This window comes from Cottoperca gobio, chromosome 10 (genome assembly GCF_900634415.1).
Source record: "Cottoperca gobio chromosome 10, fCotGob3.1, whole genome shotgun sequence".
In the NCBI taxonomy this organism is placed as follows: Eukaryota; Metazoa; Chordata; class Actinopteri; order Perciformes; family Bovichtidae; genus Cottoperca; species Cottoperca gobio.
Window position 1 is genome coordinate 18,069,530 of NC_041364.1, and position 15,687 is coordinate 18,085,216.

The 15,687-nt window shown below is 39.6% G+C and overlaps 1 protein-coding gene across 5 annotated transcripts; it reads right to left on the reverse strand.

Annotated features, from left to right (window-relative positions):
* Positions 1 to 91: 91 nt before the first annotated feature.
* On the reverse strand, positions 92 to 14,553 carry lonrf4 (LON peptidase N-terminal domain and ring finger 4). Of its 5 annotated transcripts, XM_029441751.1 has the most exons (14): positions 13,706 to 13,842; positions 12,972 to 13,083; positions 12,078 to 12,164; positions 11,561 to 11,679; positions 10,830 to 10,952; positions 9,303 to 9,491; positions 9,062 to 9,185; positions 8,628 to 8,703; positions 8,319 to 8,433; positions 5,409 to 5,530; positions 5,095 to 5,253; positions 3,139 to 3,301; positions 2,879 to 3,028; positions 92 to 1,899 (listed from the first exon to the last, which is right to left on the reverse strand). In XM_029441751.1, exons 4-14 carry the CDS (start codon positions 11,624 to 11,626, stop codon positions 1,750 to 1,752), a joined length of 1,437 nt encoding a protein of 478 aa, XP_029297611.1. In that variant the 5' UTR covers positions 11,627 to 11,679; positions 12,078 to 12,164; positions 12,972 to 13,083; positions 13,706 to 13,842; the 3' UTR covers positions 92 to 1,749. The 5 variants fall into 5 exon arrangements, with proteins under 5 accessions (XP_029297611.1, XP_029297610.1, XP_029297608.1 ...); XM_029441750.1 differs by lacking the exons at positions 12,078 to 12,164; positions 12,972 to 13,083 and adding an exon at positions 14,331 to 14,553 and having other exon boundaries at positions 5,409 to 5,458; positions 13,706 to 14,039; XM_029441748.1 differs by lacking the exons at positions 12,078 to 12,164; positions 12,972 to 13,083 and adding an exon at positions 14,331 to 14,553 and having other exon boundaries at positions 13,706 to 14,039.
* Positions 14,554 to 15,687: the final 1,134 nt, after the last annotated feature.

Below are 15,687 nucleotides of genomic sequence, written 5' to 3' on the forward strand. Positions count from 1 at the left end.
GAATCCAAAACTGGAGAAGATTCTTGATGAATTGAAGGTAATGGGGGGGGGGGGCGCGTTAAAAACAGAACAAATATAAATGTACAAACTCTTGTTTGTTAACAGAGGTTTTCATATAGTTTTGCCGTCATTAACTTGGTATTTACTTCAATTAATCAAGACTTCTGATTATTGGTTCACCGTGGAGGCATGCGAGATCGTTTTCTACAAGGTGACATGGGTTACATGCTAATTGATAATCAAATGGTCATTCTGTGGGTGTTATTCCTTAAAGCTCCAATGTGTTCGGAAACTAACTACACGTCACAATGCAGCTTCAACATTCCATGGAATGTAGCGCTATATTAAATAAAAATGAATTGCAAAAACAATTTAAATAGCAAATCACAGTCTGTCATATAAGTAGAAAGTCTAAGACTTGCAGGTCTCCCGGTTAGTTAGCCCAGGCACTCAAAGGCACCATGACTGGTGGTAGAGGGGCCACACAGACAGGGGCCTGGCTGATGTGGCCAACACAGAAGCACCGCAGGAGGGACTCAGCCCCAGTCAGACCCTCGCTGAATTATTTCACAGGTATCTATGCACAAGAAATGTTAAGCACTGTGTCATGGCTTCATTTATAGCCCATGCACCTTGAGGGAGCGGACCTGACAGTAGCCATCATCAGTGCTGACACCTCGCCATAAGAAATAAAAAAAATTATAATTAGCTAATGAAGTTGGCGACGGAAACTTCCTATTTACAGCTCACACGCATACATACAGTGCTGCAACATCACACAGGTTCATTTGTAAAACAAAGCTGGTACAGTACGCCTCCCATTCACTCACTCTGTCTCCTCATTGACAAAATTTCACAGAATACTTTTCCCACCAGATGATGACAAACGGCATCCAGAGACATCCAGCAGCCACAGCAGCGGCTTCCTTTATTTAAAAAAAGATCCTCCAGTTGCTGCCCTTTTATGTGAAACTATGAATTATTATTGCAATATTTAATACTAAATAGGGATATTTTAAGATTTTTCAATAGTATAAAATGAGCCGTGGTCAATAGCTGTCAAGGCCAATAAATGCAATTAGATGAGAAGAATTACAAGAAGTGCCCTTCAGCAATATCCAAATCAATGTAATACTCTGATGTGCATAGTCCTGAAACATCGTCTACACATCTCTACAAATTGTCTGTGCTATTAATGTTTATTCCCAAGCGAAGCTATGTTAATAAAAGAGTCTGATTTGAATGAACACCTGACAGTACAGAAAACTGTGTCCGCTTGGCTGAAGCTGCATGTTCTTCTTGTTTACAATTATTGGGAGAAAGAACAGTGACACCTAGTGCTTATATTCAGTAATGTTAATTGAACTGATTTAGTTAATCAACAAATAATATTTTACCACCTTTGAAGGACCTAAATAAGAAGCATCTTTGGTCGACCAAGTAGTTTCTGTTGTTGCAGCAAGTAAACGTGTAAACTACTCTGAACCCATAAATTCCTAGGGAAGAACACGGTGTAAGAAAGATAAGTCATGCAAACTCTCAAACCGCAGAACCCCGACTCTGTACAATTGCGCTGTGTTTTGTAATGAAATCACTTTCTTTCTGCTGTAGACCAGATGATTTGGCCTTGAGCTGTGACTTTAAGATGCAGAGTAGACCCAAACCCAAATCTCTGTGGTGTGGATGCATTCATAGCTTTCTTATTGAACCTCAGCTTGTTGTGGTCACACTACCACTGAGCTGTGGGGTCTAGCTCTGAGAGAAGTACTCCAGGACAAGGCGGAGGTGTCCCAAGCGGTCTTTGAGTGAGGTCAGGGACAGGATGGTGGTTTGATAGGCAGGGTCCAGCTGGAGGACAGACAGCAGCCACCAGCACCAGGCCGGACCATTGGATGAGGCCTAGAGGATAGTAACAAAGGAATAGAATAGGAAGATGCTTAAAGTACCACACCAGCCCACTGGCTCCTGTAGAACAAATCACTTGGCATTACTGCTTCGGGCCATTGAAGGTAAAAGTATAAAAAAAAAGAAAACTAATCCAGGAGGTGGGAGAGGGGAAAAAACTCTGTAACTGAAGTCGTACATTTATACATACATATATACATATATATATGTATATATATATATACACATATATACATATATATATATATATATATATATATATGTATATATATATGTGTATATGTATATATGTATATATACATGTGTATATATATATATATATATGTGTATATATATATATATGTGTATATATATATATATATATATATATATTCAGATAAGGACAGCTGTGGCTTTTCAAGTTATTCTTCTTCCACATCACCATCTTTTTTATGCATACTGTAATATCATTTCTATATTGTGTTTTTCTCACCTTCCAACTCGCTAATGTTTTCTATTCTTTCAACTGAAACTGAATCCCTATGAACATAAAGTCTGTTTTTATTATTGCCAAAGCTAATGTTACCACTGTGCAGTAATGGAGCTATGAGTGTAGTTTGAGTCTGCACTTCATTATTTTTAAACAATAACTAAATAATCATAACTTTGAAACAAATAAAAACAGATAGTATTTTCTCTGTGAATAATTACTAATGAACCGCTTGTTTGAAATACTATTCAATCCAGAAATTAACAGATAAAAACTGAATTTTAAAAAAAAGCAAGTGGACATGCTGATAAGCCACTGCATGTGTTTGATGAATGAAAAGAATTATACACCAAATTAATTTCCCCCATTTTGTACATTACTGTGGTCAGTTAGGGAATATAATTTCAGTGGCGGACATCATGACAAAAAACAAGTAAATCATTTCTCTGTGGCTCCTGGACGCTGTATGAGAAATGTGTTTTAAAGCTACAGTAAGAACCACACCTGAAGGTTCTCCTCCTTATCTGGCATGGTGCCGTACTGTCTGCTGATCTGCTCGCGAATGCGACTGCTAAGGCGCTGGTACCAGTCCTGAGCCTGCTGGTACACACTGTCATGCAGACTCTCCAAAATCTCCAACTCACTACCATCAACCTGGGAGAGAAGAGGACGCACAGACAAGAAAAAGTCAAGAGCGAGAAGAGGTCCAAGGTATAATATCTTCTTTATGTGTTGCTGTAGTTAGTGATCTCTGCGACCCAAACCTTGAGGTCCTCCAGGTACTCGATATCAGCCGTGTGGTAGCCGTCTCGCTGAGCTCTCTTAAGCACCTTGAATCTGCTGACACCCGCTGCGTCCACAAAGGACCGTCCATCAGCCAGCAGCTCCAGACTGTGGATCTCTAATATGCAGCCATAGTCTGCAAACCTGAGGCACATGAGGAAAAACCATGAACGCCTTAAATTCATACACCTTCTTTTTTTTTAATGTGATTATTGCCGTAACAAAAATGGGGCGGAATGGGTAACTAAAGACCACATCTTCAGTGAATTATGAAGACATTCGTAGTGAATTATAATGCATTTTTAGTGCTTCAGATAAAGCTCTCTGATGCACTATATCAAGTCATAAATTATATAGATGTAACTTATAGTGAGGTGTTACGGAGGCTCTTGCCTAGTTATAAACTAGAGGTTAATGACAGGGCTTAAATTATGACTACCTGTACACATCTCAATAATATACTGTAGTAAGGAATCGTTGTATGCTATAATAGTACATGGAGTATCATAAATTATCATTGTAAAGTGAATTACATATTGATGCATGTATAATAATGCATGCTTTAGCATAACATGTCATTGTTGGTGGTAAGTAAAGGGTAATGTATCGTCATGTATTTAAAATAATCTATGCTTCATCATGAGTGATTATTATGCAAGGTGTTAAAATGTCAATAAACCATGCAAAGAACTACAAGTACAAGGTGTCTGCTTTGGGAACAGAACCTGTGTGTGTGTGTGTGTGTGTGTGTGTGTGTGTGTGTGTGTGTGTGTGTGTGTGTGTGTGTGTGTGTGAGAGAAGGGGGGTTGTAATGGTTGTAACTATGTGGCTGCATGCAGTTGTTGATGGTTTGTGAGAATACCTAAACTCACCGTTTTCATTCCACAATGAAAAGTAAACTTGACTAAATGTATTTTGTCTTTTACTTACTTTGAATATATAATATAGGTTCTATAATGTTTTATGACTACTGATATATTCATACGTATTGTGTGTAGTCATGAAATGTTATAAATGCATTAGAATTAACTATGAATGCCCTCTTATTGCACTATAAATTTGGTCTTCATAGAAAGTGTTACGTAAAAAAAAGTCATTAAAAAGCCATAGGGCAGTATGTTATAAAACAAAAGTCATAGTATAATATGTCGTAAATACCATAAACTATTACATAATATAATATGTCATGAGAAAACTCATAAGAAATGTATAGTATGTCATATAAATGTCATTGAAAAGTCATAGTATAGTATAAAAATAAATCCCTCAGCTCAGCAAAGTGTACTATCAATTGCCATTTATGTTATAGTGTAAGAGGGAACTAATCTCATATGTTTTAATGAAACATTTTTAAGGAAGGTGGTGGACCCCCCGTCCACTGCAATGTTGTTAATGAGGCACATTTTGACAAAAAGTTTAAAATCTCGCATAATCAATATAATGAGCTCCAGAGGCAAAAAATGCTTTAATACAACATTATTCTGCACATTATTTATATATTTTAATATTAGTTTAGACAACTGGATAGTTATAGGTAATCATGTTGGGAAATGCAATAACATGGCAACATACAGTGGAACTAGGAACAAATATCCGGTGGTATCTGATGGAGGATGAAGCAGATTTCACACCAGATTGGTGACCATGCTGCCATTTCCCACCTAGTCAGGGTCACTTATGACTGATTTAAACTTTGCCCACTGTGCCGCCTGCTTATGCCCGCATTGCTGACAATCCCATAAGGCTCCATCTCGCCTGCAGTGAACTTCACAGTTAGTTAAATGTCAAACACGGTCTCTCTATGGCCCAGACAAGGCTGGTCTAAATAAATGTACAGGACCTTTACCTCACTTGATTTGAAACTGATGCCGCTTAAGTTTGAACATTATTATCTACCCCAATCTACAATTTAAAAAAAAGAAAAGTAAATTGCATACCCCTTGCCATGCTCATAGTTGCACATGCCAAACTTCTTGGTGCCGGTCTCCATGCAGCGGCGCATCATCAGCCTATATCGAGGCTCGAAGATGTGCAGGGGGCAGGGAACGCCAGGGTAGGCCACCGTGCAAACAAATATAGGGATGTCCTTAGTGAGACTACAAAGGAAGAAGCAAATAAAAGATGGAGGCAGGGAGAAAAAGATACAAAGAAATAAGGTAGAGAATTGTGTGAATAAGGCACGATTAAAGTTGCCAGAATGAATCACTTCACTGAATCACTCAAGTGTAGATTGTGTGAGGTGGGTGCCTACTTGGACAGTTCAGCAATTTCAGCTTCATGGACCTGTTTCCTCTCAGCCAACTGTGAGGGGAAAAGGCAGATCATGATGTCCTGAAGCAGAACTGTGGTGTTGTACTTCCTGTTTTTAAAGTACTGGGAAGAGAAAAGTGAGACCAATCAGCCATAATTGCAACATTATGATGCTTATTATTACGCAATTATATATAGTATATGTTACAGTAAAACAATTCACTGTATTACATTTAAATGTGTACTTTGGTGCAACAAAGATCCTGCAAAGCAATTGTGGCTGCACAATATAGATAGTATCTTATTTTAATGTGGTCTCAGCTGTGTATGGGAACATATAAATATATCCAAACAGTTGTTATGACAGTATTATTTGTCGTAGATGTAATCCCTCTGAACAGATAAACTGTAGGCAGCAGGCAAAGATTTTGGTATCAGAAGCGTTGGTTTCTGTTTTTAGTCCGAGTAGTACCGACCAATCACGTTAGAGCGAGCTTTGATCGCATGCAGGTACACAGTCCGTGTGGAGAGCAAAAGAGGCGAAACCCATCGGCCACCGTCTGCCGATGATTTAGCTTTTTATTAGCTTTTATAAATGTATCTGTTTGTAGAGATTAGCCGTAGACGTCGTCTCCTAACTCCAACTCTATTATCACGTCTCGAATTGCTAATCAGAACTGTTAAGGAATGTTGGACCTAGTCCTAAAGCTGGACCAGGTTATATAGCTATTCTTAGTAAACATATGTCGAAATGGTCAAACCTCAGTCTCTGTACATATTTGGAGACTGTTTCTTATGGCAGAGGACATCCAAATAGGCCAGTGTTTCTCAAATTTTTTCAGACCAAGGACCACTTAACCAAAACACTAAAAAAAAACACTCACGGACCACCTAACTCCCCAAATATCCAAAAACAATAGGCCTGCTTACCACTCCAACAATATATTACAAATGACAGCCTAATAATGAGCTTTATGTGACCTTCTCTATGTCGCTCCTTCACACATTAAATCAACAATACAAATACAACTACAGATTCTACAAGCATTTCGTTCATATGCAATTTAAACGGTGAATGCTGATAGATTGTACACATCATATGAAAGGTAGACTACATTTATTACTGAGTTTATGTCCGTACAGAGAACTTACCCACAGCAAGATCGTTACTACTGAGAGATACGCAAAATGCAAACTGTGAGGGCGCCTCGTCATGTGTTTCTTAAATTCATCACGATTTCTCTCAACAATTCCTGAAGGTTTCCCAAAGTAATCCTTGTGTTTACTCTCAACATGTGGCTTGAGTTTGGTGGGTTTCATAGCCTCGTTCGCCAACGACTCGTAGCACAAAACACAGTGTGGATTGGGATCCTCTTCATCTCCAGTCCAAAAAAATCCAGATCTCACTGTAGTCGCTGTGATATTTTCTCTTCACTTTAGCGCTGGACTGTCCGCGTTCAAGCCGAGTTTCACAGCTTTCAGCCGGGTGGAGGGTGGACAGCGAACCGCTCTCCTGGGACTCAGTAACGCACACAAAGCCACTTGTTGTCGCTGCGGCTGAACCACTTGTAGCTGCTGAATCACCTGCATCAGGACGATGCACCTTCACTGTCGCGTCAGATCTATGATTTAATGTTCTTTTAACTGACCCTGTCTTGAGCCATCGATCCATCTTGCCAGCTGACCGCGGCTCAAATTGACCGCACAGATCATTTATGACTAAGATCATAAAACGAACCTACATAGCTACGCTACATCTATGCTACACTCTAGTCTATACTAGTCAATTTTACAGTTTGAGAAACACATTAAACTTATAATGTATTCATTTGGACCACGACCACTCTTTGAGAAAGACTGAAATAGGCTTTAGGTCAAATGCCAACCTCTACTAGTCCATTCTCAGGTAAAGTTGTTTTCACAACAAACTATAGTTCATCCTGGTTATCTCCCTGGACCTGGTAAAGCACAGCTGCAGGATAACAAGTGAGGCTGTCCAAGTGTATTCAGACTGGCAAGGTCAGGGAGATGCTATGACTGTCTTACTTAGAATGTGTCGGCTAGGATTCGGAGCCATCTCGGGGATCCATCTTTAGGTAAACAGTTTACGTGATGCCTTGCTTTAGGATAAATGTCGACAGAAAGTGGCTGTTTGCCAGAATGGATGGTGGCAGACAATGTGACAGCATCTCTGTATTTGCTTGTATTGTTCATTCTCTGTTCTCCTTGTACAAGATCTAATAAACCTTCAGTGTAAGACATCACTTCGGTCTCCATCAGCTCCTTTATTTCCCAGTACTCATTAAGAATTTCCTTCACAAGAACAGTAAACAATGAGTGGAACACAGAAGAGGAAGTCTTGGCCCGGATCTCCGCTGGTTATATCGGAACCCCAGAAATATTGCCAGTAGCGCACAGAAGCTAAATCACATCAAACCGAAAGCCGATGAGTTTCTTTATGTGTTAGCAGATCAGGTGTACGGTATGTATGAACTTTCTTCCACACTGTAACAAATCATTTAAGAATGTAATCTGCTATTAAAGTGAAGACGTCCATGTGCTAAAAACAGGATCTAAGAAACGTATTTAAACCAATTGAGCAGTGTGTTTGGGAATTAATATATAGATATATATACATCTCCTGCTCTTCCCCTGATAGTCTGAATAAATCGCTAAATTTGTCGCTAAGAGGGTCTGAAAAGTTGGTAAATCTAGTGAGAAAGTCGTCAAGTTGGCCACCCTGTGTGTGTGGCTGGGACTATCGGCAGTAAATGTCTGTGACGCAGAGCGTGTGAGGTGCACCATCGTGTGACGCATGCGTAGGCCTGTCAAATGTTGTATCTGAGACTGATCGGCCGATCAAGCTATAAATCGTCTGATTCCGGTCACCGAGCCATCTGTAGATGTTTACCTCTTGTAGCGGCTGTTTGCAGAGTGGACAGCGGAGGTTGTGGTCCAGACTCCTCTCTATGCAGTTTTTACAGAAGGTGTGACCACAGGGAGTAGTGACTGGCTCAAAAAAAAATCTTCAGAGGAGAGAGAAAGAAACAAGTTAGTTGCTATTTCTAAAGTAGCTTGTAGAGTGTTTTTGTGCATAGTGTATGCGTGCTAATCAATAATCCACGAGAGAGGAAAACAGGATTAACCTGATATATGACATTACGGCAGACAAGGTAGAGCAGTGCATAATTGATCAGAGCGAATACTCCAGGACACCAACCTGATGCAGAGCGGGCACTCAAAGTCTGACACGGTGAGAACACCTAGAGTTTTCTCTCTGCTGTCACCACTTTCACCTGAGAGAGAGAGAGAGAGAGGGAAGGCAAGAGAGAGAGAGAGAGAGAGAGAGAGAGAGAGAGAGAGAGAGAGAGAGAGAGAGAGAGAGAGAGAGACTTTCACTTTTAAGCTTTATGTCGAGTTTCAGAACTAGTGATTATTATGCAATTTCAATCCATCTGCTGGGTGTTATGGTAAAGCTGTTTGTAGCGACAGTGACATAATGATTCATGATGAGGACAATGATGATGACAGTCAATTTATCATAAGTGTGTGTCTGTGTTATATACTGGTGTGTATGCGTGCGTGTGTGTGCGTGTGTGTGTGCGTGTGTGTGTGTGTGTGTCTGTGTGTGTGTGTGTGTGTGTGTGCGCGTACCCCTGCCATGCCCATCTTCCTTCCTCATCATCTCCTCGTCCTCCTCAGCAGCAGGGAGGAAGGAAACAGCTTGGCAGAGGCTGAGGCAGCACTCGGTACCTGTGTCATGCTTCACCTTGGAACCCTAAACACACACACAGTTTTATCAGTTAGGATTTACAGTATATTTGCATTCACACACCTCCCATGACCAAGCGTTAAAGTGCACATCAGAGCCGTTAACATTACCCTCAGAGCTCACCTGGTGTGCCTCTCTCCTCCCTTTTCCTTCTCTGTCATCCCCACATTGATGTTTGAGGCCATCAGGGTGAGTTGGCCCCTGGGAGCCACTTAGGCTGGTAATGGGGCAGGGCCCTTTTAGGTACTCGGACACCACTTGCAAGATGCAGGACACCTCGTCCGGCACTGCCATGCCCTCTGCCTCCAGAATCTGCCATTTGAATTCATGTCATGATACAAATTAGTCACATACATGTCGTTAATATAAATGAGTTTGTTTTCACCCAGTGTTGTAAAATATACATATTTCTAAAGAAAAGTGATCACTTTTGGAAAGTAATAGGTTACAGAGTTACAATGTTAAAAATGGAATAAGTAAAGTAACTTACTTCATCAAAGTAATGCAACTTAGTACATTTAATTACTTAAATGTCATGACCGTGATTTTCTGTATCCTGTTTTATTTTGAAATGTTCACTCCCCTGTGTATCATGTCTACTTTTACTTCCTGTCCTTGTGTTTTTCCCTCACACTTTGATTGTTGATTTGGTCCTCCTGTGTATTTGTCTTTCTCTCCCAGCTGTGTCCCGTTCTATCTATCTATCCCCGTTACGCTGATGTTCCCTGGCGTTCTTCCTCGTGCTTTGCAGTGTTCCCTCGTGTCTTCCCGGTTTGTCTTTTCAGTTTACTTTTTACCTTTTGTATTTTTGTAAGCTTTTTGAATAAAGCCCTCTTTTTATTAACCTCCTTGTCTGCCGTTTTGCATTTGGGTCCTCACCTTTTCCCCACGGTGTCATAAAACATAATCATTTAAAGCAGGCAGTGTAAACCTCACAACAGTACTCATTGATTACTACAGAAATAGTTTTATTAAAAGTTCCTCAATATAACTTGAATTAAGATTGGAACAGAGCAACAGAATAAATGTTATATTTGACCTATAAGCTTTTTACAGAACATGATGTAACTCCTTTGTGATCCCCAACATTTTGATTAGTAACTGTAATTTAATTTCATATTTTTTTCTCAATAACTAACTGATTAAAATTACATTTTGTTTTTAATTGAATTCACTCTGTTATATGTAACAAGTTACTCCCCAACACTGACTACTACTAATGATAATAATAATAATAATAATAATAATAATAATAATAATAATAATAATAATAATAATAATAATAATAATAATAATAATAATAAGAGCATTAACAAAATGTCGGAGGAATACATTAAGAACTAATTGAAAATCTCTATAACACCTATAGTTGTCTTCTAAACATATGAACCATGAAGTGATAATGAAATATCACACACTCATGATCAACTCAGACTCATAATTGATGGGGAACTGAGTTAGTTGATGTCTGAATCATCGCTGCTATTCTAATGCAGAAAGACAAAATAAAATGACATATGCAACTGTATCATTCTATACAAATGCTACCCTTGCTGTTTTATATATCAGATCTTACATCTTCCAATTCAAGTCTCTATTGCTCTCACTGGTCGCTTTTCAGAGGGTCATTTAATGTAAAGTTACACAAACCTTCTTGATCTGGCTCTTTGCAGGAGCAAAGTCAGCTTGAAGTTTTAGGCAACGGTGGAACTGGATTAGGGCGTCCTTCTGTTGACCCATTTCCAGCAGTACATTCCCTTTACGAAAGAAGCCCTGCACAACAGAAAAGTGACATCAGCACACTGCTGCCTGTATGAGGGAATGACACGTCTAAAGCGTCTCACTGCAGAGAACATAACTCATCGACGCAAAGTCATCACTAAACTCATCTGAATTACGTTGTAGTATGATAACACTTCTTTTATTTTTTATTTCCACTCAAGCTTGATGCTTAAATAGTTAAATGTGATGTGAAAATTGTAAGTGATATAATACATGTCTAGAAAAAATGAAACAATATAAATTATTTAATACAGTACAGTGAGCATTTCTGCATTTGCAGTGAGCCACCCACTGGCTAAATGACAGTATGACGTAAGTAGCTGTTTGCATAACTTTTTAGATGACATAACATCAATACAAGCAGAGAAAATTGCTTGGATTAAAATATAAAAATAAAACGAAAAGGCCGGCACATTTCTTTTATGGTTACGTGTGTTGTTACATGCATTTTACAAAATTCAGATTCAGCAGACATTTGCACAGGGGTCAACTGAATTGAAGCTTTAAATGTGGTGTTGTTAATGGATAACTTTGTGTTAAAAAAGACATTATACAAGCGAGATGTTATGTATCTGTCCAAAACTGCAAATGTCTCTCACCTCAGTCCAGTTAGGACGAAGGCAGCAGAGGTAGTCGAGGTCTGTCAGAGCATCAGAGAAACGCATCAGGCCACAGTTAGCTTCAGCTCTGAACAGCTTCAAACTCTGATCATCTGGGACTAAGGATGCAAACAAAACAAAACAGAAGAAGGAATAAGAAAAGAGAATATAAGAGATCATTTGCACAGTTCTTTCAAGAACTGTGGCTTTAATGCTTAGGTAACACGCCTTTCTAAATGCAAACATTCAACATGTAATGACAGGCATGGAGCAGTGTGCATAACGAGTTGTTCTGCTTGCTGAGGGAAACACAAGCACCGCACAACAAGTGGTTACTGATCCGAATTAAAAAGCTCTTTCTTAGTCAATCAAATCCATTATACAAAAGTAAAAGTGCAATTCATACAAGCTTATTTGTCATAAGGCCTAAAACAATGTTACTGGTATTGGATTGGTTCAAACATATTGATTAATGGGGAGTGCAGGTATCAGGAGAGAAAGAAGTGCAATTCCCTACCCAACACCAATTTTTTTTCTTTGATGATGCATCAGGTTAGATTTGCATACAAAGTTGGTAGAGAGTGCTCTTGAGGCCAAATACTTTCTGAGTTAGAAAAGAAGAAAAGAAAAGATAAGAACAGAGTAGAAGAGACTAGAGACCTTTGATGCTGCTGCAGTATTTATTGATATATATGTTTATGCTTAAAATAAGGGTACTGATTTTAATATTCTTTACTTTATTTTTATTATTATTATTATTATCATCATCATCTTATTTTGTGGCCTTTTCCCCCTGTTTTTATATTCATTCCATCTCTATGGCTTCCCTTGTTTTTTGTATGAAAGGTGCTATACATAAAACGTGTTATTATTATTATCACAGAAAGGTTATCACTGAATTATAATGCTGATACATAAATGCTGCATGTGCACAATCCCTTCTCATTTCTGTTGATATTTAACTGTGCTTATGTTACCAGTAAAATAATACCTTAATACACCTGCAACACCAACATGTGCATGTGTGTGCATTCAAGTTTCAAGGAGTTGCTGTTATATAAAGCTGTTGCTCCACTCCAGCCATGTTGTATTGACAGTGTACAGGCCTTAATTACAGACAGTGCTCAACAATGTCCACATTATGAAATCAACAATTCAAGGCACAACCTTAAAACCTCTAATGACAAGAGAAAAAACAATGTAAACAACAAATGTGCCCGGAAATCATTACACAAGAACCAAAAGTGCCGGAGGAAGAAATACTGCTGCAGCAGTATTTATTCGGGTTGGCAAACATGGCAAACAGGGAGGTAATTCAACAGTACGCTGATTCATCGTAGCACAAACACTCCTATGATCCCCAGGATACTGATGAGATAAACTCATCCAGGGTAAAAGCTGTCCCTCTTACCTCCTCGCTGCTGCGTGAAGAAAATAAGGCCAATTGCACAAACAGGAAGTGCAGACAGAGGATCGGTAACTGTAAATATAAGGTCATCTTTGCAGGGGTGTTTACAATAATCCTGTGAAAATATTAAACACAAACTCTTAACCATTCTCTCCTTTTCAAACCACGACTTGACCGCAGAAATGTACAAAAAGCTTGCTCCAAAAACACAGCTGACAAATACAGAGGGCCACATGTTAAACCAGACTAATGCAGGTTAACTTTCTCCAGAGCATCCTTCTAATGCAGCACATAACATTAGTTTAAGTGCTTGCTGTTTTTCCTAAATGGGGAGAAAAAACTATTGCTTTCAATGAAGAAGGAGCATCTGGAGACTGTTTACTGACCCAGTTATACATCCAGGTCATCAATAGCTTTGTAGAATAAATACCATGTATTTTCCGGATCTGTACTTGAGATACAAAGTTTCCTCCCCTTTCTGTCATTACATCCCCTGTATCTCAGTGCTGAGCACATTATGACTGGAGAGCAGAGCCGATTGCGATGCACCATCAGTCACCAGCACTGGACACAAGCCAAAACTGTGAGCAGTGCGTAAAAGTGGGACTCTGCACTATCTGCCTCCTTACTTAATCTTAGGTAACTGTACATACAAGCAAACCTGCAGGCTTTACTGAACCAAAATAGGCACCACACACACTGTACCGTTGTAATGATGTTGTGCATGCGTCCCTTACCTAAGTGTAGCCCCTCGTTCACATTGCGTAAAGCTTCCATGAACTCGTTGGATTTGAGCTTCTCCTGTACATGGCACTTCGTCTTTGTCTCGTTGGGGCAGCACTTCTCAACGACGCTGATAAGCAGAACATTGTTCTTCATGCTTTTCACGTCTCTTTGTTTTAACCTCTCCTTGCACGACGGGCATTTGGACGGGAGGTAGCCCCCAACGCATCTCCGGCAGAACGTGTGACCGCACGCCATGGTCACCGGCTCGAACATCAGGAAGAGACAGAGCGGACACTCCAGCATATCCATGTTGACTGCGTTATGTCACCAGAAAAAAACGTCCCACTGAGGAAAAAAGGTTGCTTTTTATCGTCAAAGCAATGCAGGCTGAGAGGCTTGATTGTATAATAGTATTGCATGCACCACTTAAATAACACACCGACAGCTAGAGATCCAGTAAATGTGTCCCTTCTTTGGTCACATCTGCTCGAACCCGACCTGGTTTCTGTCTAGCAAGGCTACCGCTAATTTAAGCTATCATGTGCTCTCCTTACACATTCCCTTTGCAAATTAAAATATATCCATTGGCACTATCCATTTCCAGCTTTAACTTAGTCTTTGGCTTGGGACACATACCGTATTTCCCTTTCAAGCAGGTTGAATTAAACAAAACTCAGCTTCCAGTTCAACGTGCCGCTTTCCTCGTCGTTCCGAACTCCGCAAACGCATCACGAACCCCACCAGAATATGTTCATATTAGTATTCTTTCTTTTCAGTAGTCCGTGTCCGCTTTTAACCCCTAATGCGATGTATCAGACGCAAAAATAGGTTACTGTGTTACACCATTACATTACATAAATAAAGACCACGTGACACAGCATCGCCCAATCCGATTGGATGAAAGGAGGGCTTTCCGCCCTGTTGTGAAACACAAGGATGCCGAGTTTCATAACATAATTCCTGCGACAAAAGTTCTTGGCTTTAAAACATCTGGGTGGAAAGCTATGGGTTTATAGACTCATGCGTCTAGTCACTAGAGGAATAATAATTCAAGTCAAGAGTGCAGTAGGCCTATATGGAAAATACCCTGTCGTGGTGTAGGGAATCCCAGCAGAGGATAATCGCGGTCAGGGGGCGGGGCGGCAGGATCATGACATAAACCCAGTTGTGTTCATCTGGTTCATCCCCAGATTTTGCTTACATACTCAAAATATTAGGCCACGTGTAAACTGGCTACACAGAGCTGACACATCTGGAGGTGCAAACTTCAAAAACAGGCTTAACTGTTAACAACATGTGTACATTTGTTATACAAGTCATTGCATGTGAGGTGAAGCCTGTCTCATGGAAGTAATTCTGGGTCAATAAAATGAGGCTGAAGCCTGCGGCCGGCCAAACAGACACTTCTTAGATTCACATTATTATAGCCTGCAGTCTTAGTGGGTCACAAAGACACCCATACAGCTGTGACTCTATGCTTTATATAGCATGTAAATAAAGAAACATGAGCAAAACATTTCACCTGTCCTTGAATCACTGCATTGGCTTCCTGTGTGTCAAAGGATGGAATTTTAAATCAGTTATTTGCCTATAAAGCACTAAATACATCTCTTCCTCATGAAGCATCCCGACCTCTCAGGTCATCTGGGACATGTCTGAGCTTTCCCAGGATCAGAACAGGTGAAGCAGCACCTCGCTTGGGGCTAGTTTCTATGCTCCCCACCTGTAGAACATGCTTTCTGAATAATTAAAGTCTGCTGAAACTTTCAGCTCATTTAATCAGAGCTTTATAAAAAAAAAAAAGATTTGTCCAATAAATTAGATACAGAATTTCTTTTTAATCTGTAAATATTTATTAGCATGATTGTGTCTAATTTTAAACTACTTATTTTCATTGTATTTCAAATGCGGTTTGAATGTTTTCTTATCATCTTGTCTTTAATAAAGTTCTATAATATACCACTACTAGACTTGGTTTACACACTGTCAAATT